At 47.2% G+C, this 21,205-nt stretch overlaps 3 protein-coding genes across 3 annotated transcripts in view; 2 read left to right on the top strand and 1 right to left on the bottom strand.

Moving 5' to 3' along the window:
* The window catches only part of sco2 (synthesis of cytochrome C oxidase 2), a gene marked incomplete at both ends in the record, with an annotated part of 783 nt that extends 362 nt beyond the window's left edge, over positions 1 to 421 (top strand). The window contains one exon of the mRNA XM_079236395.1: positions 1 to 421. This exon is cut by the window's left edge and continues 362 nt beyond it. Coding sequence (XP_079092521.1) covers positions 1 to 421 — 421 coding nt within the window.
* A 207-nt stretch (positions 422 to 628) lies between these two features.
* ncaph2 (non-SMC condensin II complex, subunit H2) lies at positions 629 to 9,743 on the bottom strand (the record flags this gene model as incomplete). The annotated part of the gene is made up of 18 exons (XM_079236394.1): positions 9,677 to 9,743; positions 7,947 to 8,056; positions 7,768 to 7,869; positions 6,823 to 6,884; positions 6,677 to 6,746; positions 6,395 to 6,451; positions 6,245 to 6,324; positions 4,561 to 4,786; positions 4,459 to 4,514; positions 4,024 to 4,382; positions 3,898 to 3,942; positions 3,745 to 3,815; positions 3,469 to 3,583; positions 3,304 to 3,360; positions 1,739 to 1,788; positions 1,278 to 1,379; positions 1,048 to 1,197; positions 629 to 757 (listed from the first exon to the last, which is right to left on the bottom strand). The coding sequence occupies exons 2-18, from the start codon at positions 8,052 to 8,054 to the stop codon at positions 629 to 631; spliced, it is 1,839 nt and encodes a 612-aa protein (XP_079092520.1). The 5' UTR covers positions 8,055 to 8,056; positions 9,677 to 9,743.
* A 1,347-nt stretch (positions 9,744 to 11,090) lies between these two features.
* Positions 11,091 to 13,577, top strand: socs2 (suppressor of cytokine signaling 2). The gene is made up of 3 exons (XM_079235829.1): positions 11,091 to 11,253; positions 12,055 to 12,219; positions 12,859 to 13,577. The coding sequence occupies exons 2-3, from the start codon at positions 12,096 to 12,098 to the stop codon at positions 13,386 to 13,388; spliced, it is 654 nt and encodes a 217-aa protein (XP_079091955.1). The 5' UTR covers positions 11,091 to 11,253; positions 12,055 to 12,095; the 3' UTR covers positions 13,389 to 13,577.
* The last annotated feature ends 7,628 nt before the right edge of the window (positions 13,578 to 21,205 follow it).

Genomic DNA, 21,205 nt, shown 5'->3' with positions numbered 1-21,205 from the left:
CGAGGAGCTGGACAAGCTGAGCGGCGCCGTGGCGGCGCTGGACCGGGACGCCGCGCTGCCGCCGGTGCAGCCCGTCTTCGTCACCGTGGACCCGGAGCGGGACGACGTGGCGGCCGTGGCCCGCTACGTGGCCGACTTCCACCCGCGCCTCGTCGGCCTCACGGGCACGCCGGAGGAGGGGAAGCACGCGGGGCGGGACTACCGGGTGTACGCCAGCGCCGGGCCCCGGGCCGAGGACGGGGACTACGTGGTGGACCACACGGTGCTCATCTACCTGCTCGGCCCGGACGGGCTCTTCGTGGACTACTACAACCGCACCAGGGACCAGGACCAGATCGCCCACAGCGTGCGGAACCACATCCAGAACTACGACCCGCTGGACCCAGAGCCCGGTCTGCAGAACCCGGTAGAACCGGTCTGACTTAACAATAAATACTATTTAGTTAAATACTGAATCTGTGTTTTCTCTTCAGTCAATGAAAGTATTTAATATCCGTTTTGTACATTTCATGTCATATTTATTTGTATTTAGTTACAACATTCAACAAATGAAATCACTTTACACACACACACACACACACACACACACACACACACACACACACACACACACACACACACACACACTCTAGCGGGCCCCCGGCAGGCCCTTGAACCGGTCCGTGGCCCTCGTGGAGCTCAGCAGCTTCAGCCCCATCGTGTCCACGCTGTCCTCCAGACGGCCGGCGCTGTCCAGCTCCACCGTGAGGTCGTTAGCCTGCAGACGAGGCGCAGGGCAAAGTTACCACTGCACGCTCTACATGAGGTCGTTAGCCTGCAGACGAGGCGCAGGGCAAAGTTACCACTGCACGCGCTACATGAGGTCGTTAGCCTGCAGACGAGGCGCAGGGCAAAGTTACCACTGCACGCTCTACATGAGGTCGTTAGCCTGCAGACGAGGCGCAGGGCAAAGTTACCACTGCACGCTCTACATGAGGTCGTTAGCCTGCAGACGAGGCGCAGGGCAAAGTTACCACATGAGGTCGTTAGTGGGAGTAGACTGTTTACCAGCTGCAGTGAGGCCAGCAGGTATTTACAGGCCTCATAGTTGTTGAATCCACAGACGATGGAGGAGAAGCTTCTCCGCTGGCCGACGCCGTTCAGCGCCGAGACGATCCGGTCTCCGTAGTCGTGGATGTCGAACACGGAGCGCTGCTCCTGAACACAACGTCAACAACAACCAGCTGATCGGGGCGTTCAGTCACAACAACAACAAACGGGTTCCCAGCGACTCTGACCTGCAGCACCAGTTCAGGCCGGATCTTGTCCTCCCAGTCTTTGACTCTTCGGGACAGAGCCGTCTCCTGAGTGAACCCTCGAGAGGTCACGACCAGCTGCTCCTGAACGCACCACGGAAACATGTACATGAGCTCCTGAACGCACCACGGAAACATGTACATGAGCTCCTGAACGCACCACGGAAACATGTACATGAGCTCCTGAACGCACCACGGAAACATGTACATGAGCTCCTGAACGCACCACGGAAACATGTACATGAGCTCCTGAACGCACCACGCAGGAAACATGTACATGAGCTCCTGAACGCACCACGGAGGAAACATGTACATGAGCTCCTGAACGCACCACGCAGGAAACATGTACATGAGCTCCTGAACGCACCACGCAGGAACGTATTTGATTGATCACATTGATCGTATTGATTACATGGATCATATTGATCATATTGATCCCTTACCACACGCAGCTTCACCAGATCTTCATAACTCAGTTCGTCTCTCTGAGCGTCTGAAAACAAAAAGTTCATCACAAACAAACTTTTTAAAGAATAATTCAATCATGAAGCTTCTGGTCTACAGGTGAGTCCACTTCTACAGGTGAGTCCACTTCTACAGGTCTACAGGTGAGTCCACTTCTACAGGTGAGTCCACTTCTACAGGTGAGTCCACTTCTACAGGTCTACAGGTGAGTCCACTTCTACAGGTGAGTCCACTTCTACAGGTGAGTCCACTTCTACAGGTGAGTCCACTTCTACAGGTCTACAGGTGAGTCCACTTCTACAGGTAAGTCCACTTCTACAGGTGAGTCCACTTCTACAGGTGAGTCCACTTCTACAGGTCTACAGGTGAGTCCACTTCTACAGGTGAGTCCACTTCTACAGGTGAGTCCACTTCTACAGGTCTACAGGTGAGTCCACTTCTACAGGTGAGTCCAGGTCTACAGGTGAGTCCAGGTCTACAGGTCTACAGGTGAGTCCACTTCTACAGGTAAGTCCACTTCTACAGGTCTACAGGTGAGTCCACTTCTACAGGTCTACAGGTGAGTCCACTTCTACAGGTGAGTCCACTTCTACAGGTCTACAGGTGAGTCCACTTCTACAGGTGAGTCCACTTCTACAGGTCTACAGGTGAGTCCACTTCTACAGGTAAGTCCACTTCTACAGGTCTACAGGTGAGTCCACTTCTACAGGTCTACAGGTGAGTCCACTTCTACAGGTAAGTCCACTTCTACAGGTCTACAGGTGAGTCCACTTCTACAGGTGAGTCCACTTCTACAGGTCTACAGGTGAGTCCACTTCTACAGGTGAGTCCACTTCTACAGGTAAGTCCACTTCTACAGGTCTACAGGTGAGTCCACTTCTACAGGTGAGTCCACTTCTACAGGTAAGTCCACTTCTACAGGTCTACAGGTGAGTCCACTTCTACAGGTGAGTCCACTTCTACAGGTAAGTCCACTTCTACAGGTCTACAGGTGAGTCCACTTCTACAGGTGAGTCCACTTCTACAGGTCTACAGGTGAGTCCACTTCTACAGGTCTACAGGTGAGTCCACTTCTACAGGTGAGTCCACTTCTACAGGTCTACAGGTGAGTCCACTTCTACAGGTGAGTCCACTTCTACAGGTGAGTCCACTTCTACAGGTCTACAGGTGAGTCCACTTCTACAGGTGAGTCCACTTCTACAGGTAAGTCCACTTCTACAGGTCTACAGGTGAGTCCACTTCTACAGGTGAGTCCACTTCAACAGGTGAGTCCACTTCTACAAGTGAGTCCACTTCTACAAGTGAGTCCACTTCTACAGGTGGGTCCACTTCTACAGGTCTACAGGTGAGTCCACTTCTACAGGTGAGTCCACTTCTACAGGTGGGTCCACTTCTACAGGTCTACAAGTGAGTCCACTTCTACAGGTAAGTCCACTTCTACAGGTGGGTCCACTTCTACAGGTCTACAGGTGAGTCCACTTCTACAGGTGAGTCCACTTCTACAGGTCTACAAGTGAGTCCACTTCTACAAGTGAGTCCCTACCTGCTGGAAGCTCGTCTGGAAACGCTTCCTGGTCGTTGTCTGAGTCGTCGTCTCCACCTTGAAGGATTATTGATACAGCCACTACTTTCATTATTCTGAACACCTGAGCTGAAAGGACTTGAAGTGAGTTCTACTGAACGATAGAAGAGTGTGTAGAGGTTTTACCCAGCAGGTCGGGGGGTCTGAATCCGTCCACAGGCTCCTTCCCCTGCTGATGTGGCCCCGCCTCCTCCGGCTGCAGGAACGTCCTCCTCAGTTCTTCATCAGAGACCGCCACCCCCTGAGTGACATCACACACGCATCACTGACTCAGCCCGCTTTTTACTTTATCACTGCCTCCTCTGGTTGTATAGAAGTCTATGCTTCATGTGTTAGAGCTGCATTGGGTGCAGGGTTTGCTTTAAGGCGGGGCTACAAGGTGATTGACAGGTTCGGCCCTACCGCTCTTCTGTTGATCCTCTTCTGAGTCCTCAGTTTGTTTTTCATGGTGCTCAAATAGATGTAGTTCAGGTCTGGAACACATGAACATGAACACATGAAGTGTTTCTTTAGTTATTAAATGTGGAGCGTCGTTTCTTCTTTGTGCCGCGTTACCTGGAGACGCCGGGCCGTTCTTTAACTTGTGCTCTGGAGGATCGACTGAAACAGAAAGAAAACATCATCATCACCGTCCTCTTCGTCACCATCCTCTTCCTCTCAGAACACAGAACCGGTTCTCACAGGTTCTCCTGAACCAGCTGCTGAAGTCCGGCAGCGGAGCGGCTCGTCTCCTCTTCCTCTTGCCGCCGTCGTCCAGACCGGCCGGCACCGCGTGACACCGCCCGGCCCTGAAGGGGGCGTCGCCGCCGAGGACGGCGTACGGGTCATGTGACGCCCAGGCGTCCTCCTGGAGGACATGAACACACGTCATCCTGGAGGGCATGAACACACGAACACACACCCTCATGCACACATGAACACACGCCCTCATGAACACAGTGACGCTGACGTACGGCCGGTGGCTCGCCCCTCGGCGGCTCGCCCCTCGGCGGCTCGCCCCTCGGCCGTCTCTCTCTGATCGCCCGTCCTTCACTCGGAGCCTGAGACACAAATGAAAGACTTCAGTGAACGACTCAAGACTCAGAGTCTCTGAACTGACCAAGAATGAAGCGAGACCTGTTGTCGCTCCACGTGCTCCTCCTGGTCCCGGTCCCGGTCCCGGTCATGGTCCCGGTCCTGGTCCCGGTCCCGGTCCCGGTCCTGGTCCTGGTCCCGGTCATGGTCCCGGTCCAGCTCCATGTTGTCGTCCTCGAGAGGGAGGAAGTCCTCCTCGGCGGCGGCGTCCTCACCTGGCCCGAGGGGACCTCCCTGCTGCAGGGGGTCTGCAGGGTCCACCAGAAGCCTGGCGGCGGATCCCAGACTGAGGAGGATCACATCCCCGGCTCCCGGGACGAAGAGGTTGATCCTGAAGTCCTTCTGACTGCACAGGACGTCGCCCGCCACGCTGGAGGAAACGACCGGCTTGTTCCATAAACGAGTGTAACTATATATGTATCAACTATGTGTGTATATGTATATATATCAACTATACACTCACCTAAAGGATTATTAGGAACACCATACTAATACTGTGTTTGACCCCCTTTCGCCTTCAGAACTTAATTCTACGTGGCATTGATTCAACAAGGTGCTGAAAGCATTCTTTAGAAATGTTGGCCCATATTGATAGGATAGCATCTTGCAGGTGATGGAGATTTGTGGGATGCACATCCAGGGCACGAAGCTCCCGTTCCACCACATCACAAAGATGCTCTATTGGGTTGAGATCTGGTGACTGTGGGGCCATTTTAGTACAGTGAACTCATTGTCATGTTCAAGAAACCAATTAGAAATGATTGGAGCTTTGTGACATGGTGCATTATCCTGCTGGAAGTAGCCATCAGAGGATGGGTACATGGTGGCCATAAAGGGATGGACATGGTCAGAAACAATGCTCAGGTAGGCCGCGGCATTTAAACGATGCCCAATTGGCACTAAGGGGCCTAAAGTGTGCCAAGAAAACATCCCCACACCATTACACCACCAGCCTGCACAGTGGTAACAAGGCATGATGGATCCATCTTCTCATTCTGTTTACGCCAAATTCTGACTCTACCATCTGAATGTCTCAACAGAAATCGAGACTCATCAGACCAGGCAACATTTTTCCACTCTTCAACTGTCCAATTTTGGTGAGCTCTTGCAAATTGTAGCCTGTTGTTCCTATTGGTAGTGGAGATGAGTGGTACCCGGTGGGTCTTCTGCTGCTGGAGCCCATCCGCCTCAAGGTTGTGCGTGTTGTGGCTTCACAAATGCTTTGCTGCATACCTCGGTTGTAACGAGTGGTTATTTCAGTCAAAGTTGCTCTTCTATCAGCTTGAATCAGTCGGCCCATTCTCCTCTGACCTCTAGCATCAACAAGGCATTTCCGCCCACAGGACTGCTGCATCCTGGATGTTTTTCCCTTTTCACACCATTCTTTGTAAACCCTAGAAATGGTTGTGCGTGAAAATCCCAGTAACTGAGCAGATTGTGAAATACTCAGACCGGCCCGTCTGGCACCAACAACCATGCCACGCTCACAATTGCTTAAATCACCTTTCTTTCCCATTCTGACATTCAGTTTGGAGTTCAGGAGATTGTCTTGACCAGGACCACACCCCTAAATGCATTGAAGCAACTGCCACGTGATTGGTTGATTAGATAATTGCATTAATGAGAAATTGAACAGGTGTTATAAATAATCCTTTAGGTGAGTATGTGTGTATATATATATATATATATATATATATATATATATATATATATATATATATATATATATATATATATATATATATATACACATCAACTATATGTGTATAAGTACATGTGTATAAGTATATATATATCAACTATAAAACACTTTGTTTTACAAACTGACCTGATGAGCGGAAGCTTGTGCTTCTCCGTCGTTTCAAGAGGAATCAGAGACTCAGGAGGAAGAGGAGCAACGCTCACAGTCTGAAGTCAAGCAGAGAACACGTTGAGATTAACTACAGAAGACAGTTAGTCTGGAACAAACTAAACTCACCGTGTTGGAGTCGGTCTTCATCGGGTTCCCGGAGACGTTGATGTCGAGTGGAGTGAACTGAAGAGACAGACAGGTCGTCTGAATGAGATCCTACATTACCCAGAATGCCTTTCCACTACTGTAACCCCTCCCCCCAACAGTGCAGTAGAGTTTTTTGGCCAGTTGGTGCATGTGGATCATGTGGTTTCTGGTTGTAAACGTGTAGACGTTTGAAAGAACCGTGAATACTTTAATGAATGCATGCACGTCTCGGCCCTCACGAACAGAAGAAGGGTTCCTCACCACGGCCTCGTCGTCCGCGTGCTGTTCCCCGGCTGCATCGTCCTCCTGAGACGCGGCTTGTTTGCTCCGTCTGTCGGGAGCAGAAAAAACTACATCACCTGAACGCGTCTGTCAAACACGGTGGGACCGGAGGAGGCGGAGCTTACTTCTTGTTCCAGTCGTTGATGTACTCCAGAGTTTGGTACACCAGGCTGTGCAGCAGCTCCACCTGCAACAGACCACGGCAGTGAAAGGACAGACTGGAGGGACAGGCTGGAGGGACAGGATGGAGGGACAGACTGGAGGGACAGGATGGAGGGACAGGCTGGAGGGACAGGATGGAGGGACAGGCTGGAGGGACAGGCTGGAGGGACAGGATGGAGGGACAGGATGGAGGGACAGACTGGAGGGACAGGATGGAGGGACAGGCTGGAGGGACAGACTGGAGGGACAGGATGGAGGGACAGGATGGAGGGACAGGATGGAGGGACAGGATGGAGGGACAGGCTGGAGGGACAGACTGGAGGGACAGACTGGAGGGACAGGCTGGAGGGACAGGATGGAGGGACAGGATGGAGGGACAGACTGCTCCGCTTCAGACAAACACCAGACGTGGTGTTGTTGTTGTTGTTGTTGTTGAGTGTGAAACGGTGTGAAGCAAAAAAGCGAATTTTCGCAACCACTGACTTCACATGTAATCAGCTGTGTTGGTGTGAACGCAGCAGTCGAGCTACGGCTCGTCTTTCTATTGCTGCCTTTCATCTAAATAAAAGCGTCTGTCACCTTTTTGTGCCGGAGTTGGATTATAGGTGAAAGGTTGACCTGCTATGCTACTATGCTAGCCTCCCCCCCAAAGCAAGGTGCTCGAGATGCAGGCCGAGCCCTAACCTTCTTGCTGTAGATGCAGGCCGAGCCCTAACCTTCTTGCTGTAGATGCAGGCCGAGCCCTAACCTTCTTGCTGTAGATGCAGGCCGAGCCCTAACCTTCTTGCTGTAGATGCAGGCCGAGCCCTAACCTTCTTGCTGTAGATGCAGGCCGAGCCCTAACCTTCTTGCTGTAGATGCAGGCCGAGCCCTAACCTTCTTGCTGTAGATGCAGGCCGAGCCCTAACCTTCTTGCTGTAGATGCAGGCCGAGCCCTGGATCAGCAGCGCCGCTTCTGCAAAGTTCAGCCGGATCTTCCCGCCATCGAAGGTGATGCACATGTTGTCCAGCTGCAGACACAGAAGCACACACGCGTCCAGTCACTGCACTCTGAGGCAGACGCCATCTTGCCTCAGGCTGAGCTCACCTCCTCCAGGTAGTCGTTGAGCTCCGACGCCACGTCGATCTCCCAGTTCTTCGTGAGCTCTCTGATTGGCTGCAGCAGGTGAGGGAACCTGCTCTCCGTGAACTCCATGACTGAACCAGAGAGACCTAGTATTAATATATGCAGGTACACATAACAGAGAGATCTAGTATTAATATATGCAGGTACACATAACAGAGAGATCTAGTATTAATATATGCAGGTACACATAACAGAGAGATCTAGTATTAATATATGCAGGTACACATAACAGAGACCTAGTATTAATATATGCAGGTACACATAACAGAGAGACCTAGTATTACTGTTATTAATGTATACAGGTACACATAACAGAGAGATCTAGTATTACTGTTATTAATGTATACAGGTACACATAACAATATCACAACAGAAAGTCAGCAAAAGTACCAGAAATACAAGTACTCGTCATCCACTGTCCACACACACACACACACACACACACACAATTATTGTATATTCTTAAACATAGCACACACACAGTATTTCAGTATGAATGTACTGGGGTGAAAGCATATACTACCATGACATTGAAGTGCAAACGAAGTACAAGTACCTCACTATAACGAAGGGTTCTGCCGAACGATCAGAAATCAGACATTTTACTGTCAGATGTCAATCAGACAACAGGCTCGTTCGTTAGAGCTGCGCCTCGCCTGCAGCCCAGAGCAGCGGACCAGCAGGAGGCGCCGACAAGAAACTGCATTCAAGTCGGACAGCTGTCAGCTGTCAGCTGTGTTTACGCAGGAAGTCACAGAAAAAGTACTTCCTGTTAGTTCCGAACTTTTGTTTACTTGTAGTTTACAGATCACGTTTGGATTTATTATATGTGTTGATAAATATATATTTATGTAGAAATGAGTGTGTAGCTGCATCCTTTGGTCTTTTGATGTCTGCCTGTGAAATACATTACTAGTGGTTTTGATGAGTGTTGTATAAATACGATTTTGTCTTAACAACCACACAATAAATGTGTTTAGATCAAACATGAGACTAATAGTCAATAATCCAGCGTTAAGTATTCCACCTACACATAAAATAATGATTTTCTCCAACACGTGGTGTTTGCTGTCAGATCTAAGAGCCAATCAGCTCTCTGATGTGGCGACAGCCAGGCGCTTCCCATCATGCACTGGGCCAAGCAGTCGGAGGAGAGCCACGGCAGCGCCTGCCTCTGAAATCGACGGTCGGCTTAGTCTCGTGAGAGTATCGTTGACCACGTGTGCATGACGTCAGAGCAAGTCGGACACAAATCTAACCGGCATGCATTGCGCGCCGATCGCTGCCGCGCAGAACTGGCTCATCTCGAACGAGCCTATTGTAATGCACGGACAGCGTCCCAATGACGTCATAATGACGCGGAGACTTCTTGAACGTCACAACAATGTCGCATTGTGGAGAACATTAACATCTAAACGTGTTAAATCCTGCGCCGAGTACAACCGAGTATCCGGTGTGGTAGTGGCGCATGTTACCCCGCAGTGTGGCGGGAGATGGACCTACAGGCGACCCGTAGAGCGCCAAGCGGACCTTTAACGTAGTTCCGCGGAATGGACTCTTCCTTCGAACAAACACTCTGCGGCTGAAATATTACGTAAAACTAACCGTTATATGAGCCGAATTATCCTCAAACTAATACGTATTCATATTTAACGTAAAGCTGCTTTAAGAGAAAACACAGAAAGACTCACCGAGAAGATGACAACAGAAGTCCCGCTAACGCAACAGTCAAAATACCCGCGCAGGTTTCTTCTTCTTCTTCTTCTTCTTCTTCTTCTTCTTCTTGCGGTTTAACGGCGGTTGGCATCCATCTAATTGGTGCCTTAGCGCCACCTTCTGCTCCGGAGTCTGGATCAGACAAAGCGTTACACTCTTTACCCCAAAAGAGTGCTTCCTATCTCCTGCAGTGTTTAGTGGGTGTGAACCAACACTTATACTGTAGTACTTTATACTGCTACACCTCAGAGGTACATGTAGTACTTTATACTGCTACACCTCAGAGGTACATGTAGTACTTTATACTGCTACACCTCAGAGGTACATGTAGTACTTTATACTGCTACACCTCAGAGGTACATGTAGTACTTTATACTGCTACACCTCAAAGGTACATGTAGTACTTTATACTGTACTACATGTAGTACTTTATACTGTACTACATGTAGTACTTTATACTGTTCTACATGTAGTACTTTATACTGCACTACATGTAGTACTTTATACTGTACTACATGTAGTATTTTATATTATACTACATGTAGTATTTTATCCTGTACTACATGTAGTACTTTATACTGTACTACACCTCAGAGGTACATGTAGTACTTTATACTGTACTACATGTAGTACTTTATACTGTACTACATGTAGTACTTTATACTGTACTACATGTAGTATTTTATACTGTACTACATGTAGTACTTTATACCGTACTACATGTAGTATTTTATACCGTACTACATGTAGTATTTTATACTGTACTACATGTAGTACTTTGTACTGTACTACATGTAGTACAGTATAAAGTACTACACGTAGTACAGTATAAAGTACTACATGTAGTACTTTATACTGTACTACACCTCAGAGGATTAATTTAAGGTCGCCTGCTGTTTGAGGTGAATGTAGTTATGATTCCATTCCGAGTTCATGTATATTTATGTATATTTATGTATATTTATGTATATTTATATGAAACAATAAACTTCAGAGACTTCTGTTGTTGACTTCTCAAAAACATCTCTGAGCACGCGCATTAACCTGTAACTCCAGTTTTCACGTGTGTGTGTGTGTGTGTGTGTGTGTGTGTGTGTGTGTGTGTGTGTGTGTGTGTGTGCGCGTGTGTGTGTGGGCGCGTGTCGGACCACCTTAAATCGCTCGCGCGCTGGCCCACGTGACCGTGTTCCTGGAAAGTTCCTGGAAACGCTCCTCTGTGTTCCCGCGGCTCGTGGACGCGGAGTGTCCGCAGCTCTCAGCGGGCGCGAGGACAGCGGACGCGGGACACGCGCAGCTCGTTCGGCTACCGGGAAGCGGGAAACAAATCGGTGTGTTGTGTGCGTGCGTGCGTGTGGGTGGGTGGGTGGGTGTTTGTGTGAGTGAGTGAGCGAGCGTGTATGTGTGTGTGTGTGTGTGTACGAGAGAGTGAGTGTTTGTGTGTGCGTGTGCGCGCGTGTCCGCGGCTCTCGCCGGCGGCGGGAGGACCTCGGTGTTCGCGGTGGATGAGAGACATGTCGGCTGCTCGGTTAGCAGCTAGCCACGACACCTCCAGGTAACGTTACCGTGCGGCTGTGACGTCATCGAGCGACGTGACGCGGTTGGGGTTCGCGCGCGCACGTTTTTTGACAGACAGGCGACGAGACGCACGAGAGTGCGCGTGAGCACCTGTGCGGCTCGCCAGACTCCATTCATGATTTTACCTATTTCACTTTACACCTACTTTCATATTTATTTATACATGTGCCTATATTTATTTATTTTTCTATATTTATTTATACATGTATGTGTCTATTTGTATATATTTATTCATCTATATTTATTTATATATTGATAAATAAATACAAATGTATATATTATATAAGTATAAATATACATATTTTATGTATCTATATTTATTTATGTATTTATGTGTCTATATTTATATATATATATATATATATATATATATATATATATATATTTATGTATCTATATTTGTATATTTATATGTCTATATATATTTATGTATCTATATTTGTATATTTATATGTCTATATCTATTTATTTATAGATTTGAAGATATATCTATATTTATCTATATTTTTGGGGGGATATTTTTTTTTAAATATTTCATTTAATATTTTTTTTAAATATTTAATACATATATTTTGTATATTATTTATGTATTTATATTATGTTTTTAATATATATATATGTATAGTGTATATCTGTATTTTTTCTGGATTGGTCGTTAATATGTCAGTAAATATTTGAAAGGATAATTTCTATGAATTCTGTGAAACGTTCCAGTTTAGTTCTGTTGACTCGTTTGTTAGAATAGAACCGTTCTGACGGTTTACTTGTGTCCTCCCAGTCCTCCCAGTCCTCCCAGTCCCTGAAGCGGGGATCTGCCCGATGACCTGCCAGTCCACCGAGTCCTCAGACGGCGTCCAGAGCGACAGGCGAGCCGGCGGCTGCAGGTCTGTGGAGACGGACGAGAGCCGGATCGCCTCGGCCATGAAGGACCTGAGGACCGCAGGTAGGCCGAGGGCCAGGGGGGTCAGGGGGGACCAGGGAGGCCAAGGGGGACCGGGGGGACCAGGGAGGCCAAGGGGGACCAGGGAGGCCAAGGGGGACCAGGGGGACCAGGGAGGCCAAGGGGGACCAGGGGGACCAGGGAGGCCAGGGGGACCAGGGGGACCAGGGAGGCCAGGGGGACCAGGGGGACCAGGGAGGCCAGGGGGACCAGGGGGACCAGGGAGGCCAGGGGGACCAGGGGGACCAGGGGGGACCAGGGAGGCCAGGGGGACCAGGGGGGACCAGGGGGGACCAGGAGGGACAGGGGGACAGGAGGGACCAGGGGGGGGCAGAATGACATGGGGGGGCAGGGGGACCAGGGGGGGGGGGGGGGGCAGGAGGGCCAGGGGGACCAGGAGGGCCAGGGGGGGCTGGATGACATGGGGGGCAGGAGGACCAGGTTAAAAGTCATGGAAATCCATTGGTCAAAATGTGTATGAACCCTGAGTTAAGGTGACGGTGAGGAAGTTGTAACTGGTCCTGGATCAGTGTAGTGCTGCTCACACCTGATCACACCTGCAATGTGGTGGAAAGCTATGGAAGGTCGTGTGACTCCAGTGGTCAGAGTATGAAAAGGTGTCGCCCTCTCTCCCGTCCTCAGGCTGGTACTGGGGCGGTCTGACGGCCAACGAGGCCCAGGAGGTCCTGCGGGACGCGTCCGAGGGCACGTTCCTGGTGCGGGACAGCTCCCACAGCGACTTCCTGTTCACCATCTCGGCCGTGACGGCAGCCGGTCCCACCAACCTGCGGATCCAGTTCCGGCACGGCAAGTTCAAGCTGGACTCGGTGGTCCTGGTGAAGCCCAGGCTGAAGCAGTTCGACGGCGTGGTCCGCCTGGTGGAGCACTACGTCCGTCTGTCCCGGCGGACCGGGGTCAAGGCGGACCCGGCGGCCCCCGGTACGCCCAACGGCACGGTGCCGCTGCTGCTCACCCGGCCGGCCTACACGGCCACGCCGCCGCTGCAGCACCTCTGTCGCATCGCCATCAACCGGAGGACTCGGCGGGTCCTGGTCCCGCAGGATCTGGTCCCGCAGGATCTGGTCTCGCAGGATCTGGTCCCGCAGATCCAGGACCTGCCGCTCCCCAGCAGACTGAAGGACTACCTGACGGACTACAGCTACGACGTGTAGCAGGACTACTGCTCCCAGCATGCACCTGAGGAACTCACAAGAAGTCCCAGAGGTACTCCTGAAGTATTAGTACGTGCTGTAGTACTCTGCAGTGTGTACTTGTACCTTTTGTGAACGTTCAAACCCAGAGCCTGAAGGAACTGATCAATAATATTGATTTATTGTGTAAAAATGTTTTCACGTCTTCAAACGTCTCGTTTTGTCTTCAGATCGTTGATCATAAAAACAGTTTCAGATTAATTTCCTGTCGCTTAATTTATTGATTAATCTACGGAGAGTCACTAATATAACCCCAGTTCTATGAATCAGCTGACTGTAGGAGCTGGACCTCCAAAGGGGTTCTGTTCATGCGTCTATCAGAACCAGAGGGGTTCTGTTCATGCGTCTATCAGAACCAGAGGGGTTCTGTTCATGCGTCTATCAGAACCAGAGGGGTTCTGTTCATGCGTCTATCAGAACCAGAGGGGTTCTGTTCATGCGTCTATCAGAACCAGAGGGGTTCTACGGGATGCTGGAGGACGTTACAGAATCAAGACGAGACACTTTGAAGGAGTGGAGGATCTCTGAGGTGGATCTCTGATGAAGATCTCTGATGAAGAGCTGAGGAGGATCTCTAAGTAGATCTCTGATGATCTCTGAGGAAGATCTTTGAGAAGATTTCTAAATAAGATATCTGAAGATCTTTGAGGATCTCTGAGGCGGATATCTGAGTAGATCTCTAAATAACGTATCCGAGTAGATCTCTAAAGAAGGTCTCTGAGTAGATCTCTAAAGAAGGTCCCTGAGTAGATCTCTAAAAAAGGTCTGGGTTGATCTCTAAATAACATCTGAGTAGATCTCTAAAGAAGGTCTCTGAGTAGATCTCTAAAGAAGCTCTGGGTTGATCTCTAAAGAAGCTCTGAGTAGATCTCTAAAGAAGCTCTCTGGGTAGATCTCTAAAGAAGGTCTCTGAGTAGATCTCTAAAGAAGGTCTCTGACTAGATCTCTAAGAAGCTCTGAGTGGATCTCTAAGAAGCTCTCTGGTGGTGGATCTCTTGGATCTTAATGTTTCTAGGTGTTATGGCTGATGGTGTGTCTCTTGACGGTCAGTCAGGATGTGAAGGTGTTCATATCTCAGGTGAACTTATTTATGAATCAGTTTCATATTCACTCACATATTGAGACGGCAGACGTTTTAGTTTGTGAACTAACTGATGATTATTATTAAAATAATATGAAATATATCAGTAGTTATTATAATACTCGTCAGTTAGTTCAGTTTTATGATTTTCATGAAATATGAGATTTATTAGTTTTTAATACTTATTTCCTTCAATCTGCACTGAAGTGTAAATAAACGTGTTTCTGTCAAAGATCAATAGTTTGTGATTATGGATTCATTTGATCCATAAAACGTCTTCACTGTATTTGTTTATATATATATATATATATATATATATATATATATATATATATATATATATATATATATATATATATATATATAATTCCCGTTTGAGCTTTTAATTGAAGGTTCATGTTTAAAAGCATTCGTTGATTTCCAGAATAAAAGAAAAGCTCGATTTAAATCCAAATGAATATTAAATTCATTATTTATTATTGTAAACTGTATTTTCTCTATTTATTAAATGGAAGCTAAGACAAAGTATAACAACGTCTCTTAAAGTTACTTCAAGTACTGCAGCTACTATGAAATATCCAGAAACATATTCTATATCAATATCAGGTGATTATTCATATTATTCATATTTACAGTCGACAAAAGAAAAGCAGCTGAAGCTTCAGGCACAACGTGCAGGTTTTAACAGGTCATCATCTTCATCCTCATCCTCGTCTCTCAGCGGAGGCCTCTGATTGGCCGACAGGCGGCGTGAGGTTCAGTCGGGACAAACGGACGCCAGAGTTTGACCTGCTGGACTTTACCTCCGTGACTCTGGACCAATCAGATCACAGGAAAACAGCTTTAGCTGACTTTAGGGGTCGTTCACCTGAATTCAGAAACTCATTTTTCTGATTGTTCCTGAATGCAACACGAACCCTCAACCCAACACCAGGAACATGTCTTTGATTCATAAAACACACATCTTCATATTCACTGTGTGTGTCTGTGTGTCATTGTGTCTCATTGTGTGTCACTGTCTCATTGTGTGTCATTGTGTGTCACTGTCTCATTGTGTGTCACTGTCTCATTGTGTGTCTCATTGTGTGTCACTGTCTCATTGTGTGTCACTGTCTCATTGTGTGTCATTGTGTGTCACTGTCTCATTGTGTGTCTCATTGTGTGTCACTGTCTCAATGTGTGTCACTGTCTCATTGTGTGTCTCATTGTGTGTCACTGTCTCATTGTGTGTCACTGTCTCATTGTGTGTCACTGTCTCATTGTGTGTCTCATTGTGTGTCACTGTCTCATTGTGTGTCTCATTGTGTGTCATTGTGTCTCATTGTGTGTCACTGTCTCATTGTGTGTCTCATTGTGTGTCACTGTCTCATTGTGTGTCATTGTGTGTCACTGTCTCATTGTGTGTCTCATTGTGTGTCACTGTCTCATTGTGTGTCACTGTCTCATTGTGTGTCTCATTGTGTGTCACTGTCTCATTGTGTGTCACTGTCTCATTGTGTGTCTCATTGTGTGTCACTGTCTCATTGTGTGTCTCATTGTGTGTCACTGTCTCATTGTGTGTCATTGTGTGTCACTGTCTCATTGTGTGTCTCATTGTGTGTCACTGTCTCATTGTGTGTCACTGTCTCATTGTGTGTCACTGTGTGTCATTGTGTGTCTCATTGTGTGTCACTGTCTCATTGTGTGTCTCATTGTGTGTCACTGTGTGTCATTGTGTGTCTCATTGTGTGTCACTGTCTCATTGTGTGTCTCATTGTGTGTCACTGTCTCATTGTGTGTCTGTGTGTCTCATTGTGTGTCACTGTGTCTCATTGTGTGTCTCATTGTGTGTCTGTGTGTCTCATTGTGTGTCACTGTGTCTCATTGTGTGTCTCATTGTGTGTCTCATTGTGTGTCACTGTCTCATTGTGTGTCTCATTGTGTGTCACTGTCTCATTGTGTGTCACTGTCTCATTGTGTGTCACTGTCTCATTGTGTGTCTGTGTGTCTCATTGTGTGTCTGTGTGTCACTGTGTCTCATTGTGTGTCTCATTGTGTGTCACTGTCTCATTGTGTGTCACTGTGTCTCATTGTGTGTCTGTGTGTGTCTCATTGTGTGTCACTGTCTCATTGTGTGTCACTGTGTCTCATTGTGTGTCTGTGTGTCCCATTGTGTGTCACTGTCTCATTGTGTGTGTGTCTCATTGTGTGTCTGTGTGTGTCTCATTGTGTGTCACTGTCTCATTGTGTGTCACTGTCTCATTGTGTGTCTGTGTGTGTCTCATTGTGTGTCACTGTCTCATTGTGTGTCATTGTGTGTCACTGTCTCATTGTGTGTCACTGTGTGCCACTGTCTCATTGTGTGTCACTGTCTCATTGTGTGTCATTGTGTGTCACTGTCTCATTGTGTGTCACTGTCTCATTGTGTGTCTGTGTGTGTGTCATTGTGTGTCATTGTGTGTCACTGTGTCTCATTGTGTGTCACTGTGTCTCATTGTGTGTCTCATTGTGTGTCACTGTGTGTCTCACTGTGTGTCTCATTGTGTGTCATTGTCTCATTGTGTGTCTCATTGTGTGTCTGTGTGTGTCTCATTGTGTGTTACTGTGTCTCATTGTGTGTCATTGTGTGTCACTATCTCATTGTGTGTCTCATTGTGTGTCACTGTCTCATTGTGTGTCTCATTGTGTCTCATTGTGTGTCTCATTGTGTGTTACTGTGTCTCATTGTGTGTCACTGTCTCACTGTGTGTCATTGTGTGTCATTGTGTGTCACTGTCTCATTGTGTGTCATTGTGTGTCACTATCTCATTGTGTGTCTCATTGTGTGTCACTGTCTCATTGTGTGTCTCATTGTGTCTCATTGTGTGTCTCATTGTGTGTTACTGTGTCTCATTGTGTGTCACTGTCTCATTGTGTGTCATTGTGTGTCACTGTCTCATTGTGTGTCTCACTGTGTGTCACTGTCTCATTGTGTGTCACTGTCTCATTGTGTGTCATTGTGTGTCACTGTCTCATTGTGTGTCTCACTGTGTGTCACTGTCTCATTGTGTGTCATTGTGTGTCACTGTGTCTCATTGTGTGTCACTGTGTGTCATTGTGTGTCTGTGTGTGTCACTGTGTGTCATTGTGTGTCACTGTCTCATTGTGTGTGTCACTGTGTCTCATTGTGTGTCATTGTGTGTCACTGTCTCATTGTGTGTCATTGTGTGTCATTGTGTGTCTGTGTGTGTCACTGTGTGTCATTGTGTGTCACTGTCTCATTGTGTGTGTCACTGTGTCTCATTGTGTGTGTCACTGTCTCATTGTGTGTCACTGTGTGTCATTGTGTGTCTGTGTGTGTCTCATTGTGTGTCACTGTGTCTCATTGTGTGTCACTGTCTCATTGTATGTCATTGTGTGTCACTGTCTCATTGTGTGTCTCATTGTGTGTCTGTGTGTCTCATTGTATTTCATTGTGTGTCACTGTCTCATTGTGTGTCTCATTGTGTGTCATTGTGTGTCTCATTGTGTGTCAGTCTCATTGTGTGTCTCATTGTGTCTCATTGTGTGTCTCATTGTGTGTCTCATTGTGTGTCTGTGTGTGTCTCATTGTGTGTCATTGTGTGTCACTGTCTCATTGTGTGTCATTGTGTGTCACTGTCTCATTGTGTGTCTGTGTGTGTCTCATTGTGTGTCACTGTGTCTCATTGTGTGTAACTGTCTCATTGTGTGTCACTGTCTCATTGTGTGTCTCATTGTGTGTCATTGTGTGTCACTGTCTCATTGTGTGTCACTGTGTGTCACTGTCTCATTGTGTGTCATTGTGTGTCACTGTCTCATTGTGTGTCTCATTGTGTGTCATTGTGTGTCACTGTCTCATTGTGTGTCTCATTGTGTCTGTGTGTGTCATTGTGTCACTGTCTCATTGTGTGTCACTGTCTCATTGTGTGTCACTGTCTCATTGTGTCTCATTGTGTGTCACTGTCTCATTGTGTGTCTCATTGTGTCTGTGTGTGTCTCATTGTGTGTCACTGTGTCTCATTGTGTGTCACTGTGTCTCATTGTGTGTCATTGTGTGTCATTGTGTGTCACTGTGTGTCTCATTGTGTGTCACTGTCTCATTGTGTGTCACTGTGTGTCTCATTGTGTGTCTGTGTGTGTCTCATTGTGTGTCACTGTCTCATTGTCTGTCTCATTGTGTGTCACTGTGTGTCTCATTGTGTGTCTCATTGTGTGTCACTGTCTCATTGTGTGTCACTGTGTGTCTCATTGTGTGTCTGTGTGTGTCTCATTGTGTGTCACTGTCTCATTGTGTGTCTCATTGTGTGTCATTGTGTGTCACTGTCTCATTGTGTGTCAGTGTGTCACTGTCTCATTGTGTGTCTGTGTGTGTCTCATTGTGTGTCACTGTGTCTCATTGTGTGTCTCATTGTGTGTTACTGTGTCTCATTGTGTGTCTGTGTGTGTCTCATTGTGTGTCTCTGTGTCTCATTGTGTGTCATTGTGTGTCACTGTCTCACTGTGTGTCTCACTGTGTGTCTCATTGTGTGTCTCATTGTGTGTCTGTGTGTGTCTCATTGTGTGTTACTGTCTCATTGTGTGTCACTGTCTCATTGTGTGTCATTGTGTGTCACTGTCTCATTGTGTGTCTGTGTGTGTCACTGTGTCTCATTGTGTGTCTGTGTGTGTCTCATTGTGTGTCACTGTGTCTCATTGTGTGTCATTGTGTTTCACTGTGTGTCTCATTGTGTGTCAGTGTGTCATTGTGTGTCACTGTGTCTCATTGTGTGTCTGTATGTCTCATTGTGATTCACTGTGTCTCACTGTGTGTCTCATTGTGTGTCACTGTGTCTCATTGTGTGTCTCATTGTGTGTCTCACTGTGTGTCTCATTGTGTGTCTCATTGTGTGTCTGTGTGTCTCATTGTGTGTCTCACTGTGTGTCTCATTGTGTCTCACTGTGTGTCTCATTGTGTGTCTCATTGTGTGTCTGTGTGTCTCATTGTGTCTCATTGTGTCTCACTGTGTGTCTCATTGTGTGTCACTGTGTCTCATTGTGTGTCTGTGTGTCTCATTGTGTGTCTCATTGTGTCTCACTGTGTGTCTGTGTGTCTCATTGTGTCTCACTGTGTGTCTCATTGTGTGTCTGTGTGTCTCATTGTGTCTCACTGTGTGTCACTGTGTGTCTCACTGTGTGTCTCATTGTGTGTCTGTGTGTCTCATTGTGTGTCTCATTGTGTCTCACTGTGTGTCTCATTGTGTGTCACTGTGTCTCATTGTGTGTCTGTGTGTCTCATTGTGTGTCTCATTGTGTCTCACTGTGTGTCTCATTGTGTGTCTGTGTGTCTCATTGTGTCTCACTGTGTGTCTCATTGTGTGTCTGTGTGTCTCATTGTGTCTCACTGTGTGTCACTGTGTGTCACTGTGTGTCTCATTGTGTGTCTGTGTGTCTCATTGTGTCTCACTGTGTGTCACTGTGTGTCACTGTGTGTCTCATTGTGTGTCTGTGTGTCTCATTGTGTGTCACTGTGTCTCACTGTGTGTCTCACTGTGTGTCTCATTGTGTGTCTGTGTGTCTCATTGTGTCTCACTGTGTGTCACTGTGTGTCACTGTGTGTCTCATTGTGTGTCACTGTGTGTCTCATTGTGTCTCACTGTGTCTCACTGTGTGTCACTGTGTGTCTCATTGTGTGTCTGTGTGTCTCATTGTGTGTCACTGTGTCTCACTGTGTGTCTCACTGTGTGTCACTGTCTCATTGTGTGTCTGTGTGTCTCATTGTGTCTCACTGTGTGTCTCATTGTGTGTCTGTGTGTCTCATTGTGTCTCACTGTGTGTCTTATTGTGTCTCACTGTGTGTGTCTGTGTGTCTCATTGTGTCTCACTGTGTGTCACTGTGTGTCTCATTGTGTGTCTCATTGTGATTCACTGTGTCTCATTGTGTGTCACTGTCTCATTGTGTGTCATTGTGTCTCACTGTGTGTCACATTGTGTGTCTTTTGGAAGCAGTGTTGTATAAATAAAGTTGTATTGTCTACTGAACACAGAGACTCTCCAGTTAAGGAGAAACTTTTAATTTTCCTGTAAAGTGTTCGTTGTATTAAATTAATTAAAAATAAATAACAAAAGTCCCTGAAAAATAACACATGAACTGTCGTAAAGTGGATTTAATGGCCATTCGGTCGGACTTCATTGTTAAATCTAGTTTTACCTGTTGGAGCGCGAGCATGATCCGGTCGATAGTTGACTCTGCCGGTGAACTCTGAACATACTTGAATAATAAAAGCGCTTTTGTTTCTAACGTAAACCTGGTCTTAGCATTAGCTTACGCTGTGTGCTAACGTTAGCTTACGCTGTGTGCTAACGTTAGCTTACGCTGTGTGCTAACGTTAGCTCCTGAGCACCACGCAGAGCTTTTCTACACACATACAAAAGGAGGGATTCCTGGTGTGGAACATACGTGCCGAACAAAGGACCGGTCCATACTAATTAACTTGTTAAATGTAATTGGTTGAACAATTACTAAAAATTGGCATTAAATCAGATTATTTCCAGATGTGGCGAGTGGTTGGTTAGTAGAAGATTGGTTCCGCTGGCTTGTTTCCACTCGGACGCAACAACAATGAGCAAACAGGAGTCATCCGGCTCGAGCGACTCGTTGTCGTGAAGAATAATCAAGTGAATCCATTATGAATTAATGAGTATTATTTCCATCCGGAGAACCGGCGACCAGCGCCTCGGA

Source organism: Taurulus bubalis (assembly GCF_910589615.1).
Source record: "Taurulus bubalis genome assembly, chromosome: 20".
Lineage (NCBI taxonomy): Eukaryota > Metazoa > Chordata > Actinopteri > Perciformes > Cottidae > Taurulus > Taurulus bubalis.
Note: the sequence above shows the minus strand (reverse complement) of the source record. Positions and strands in the feature narration are given on the sequence as shown.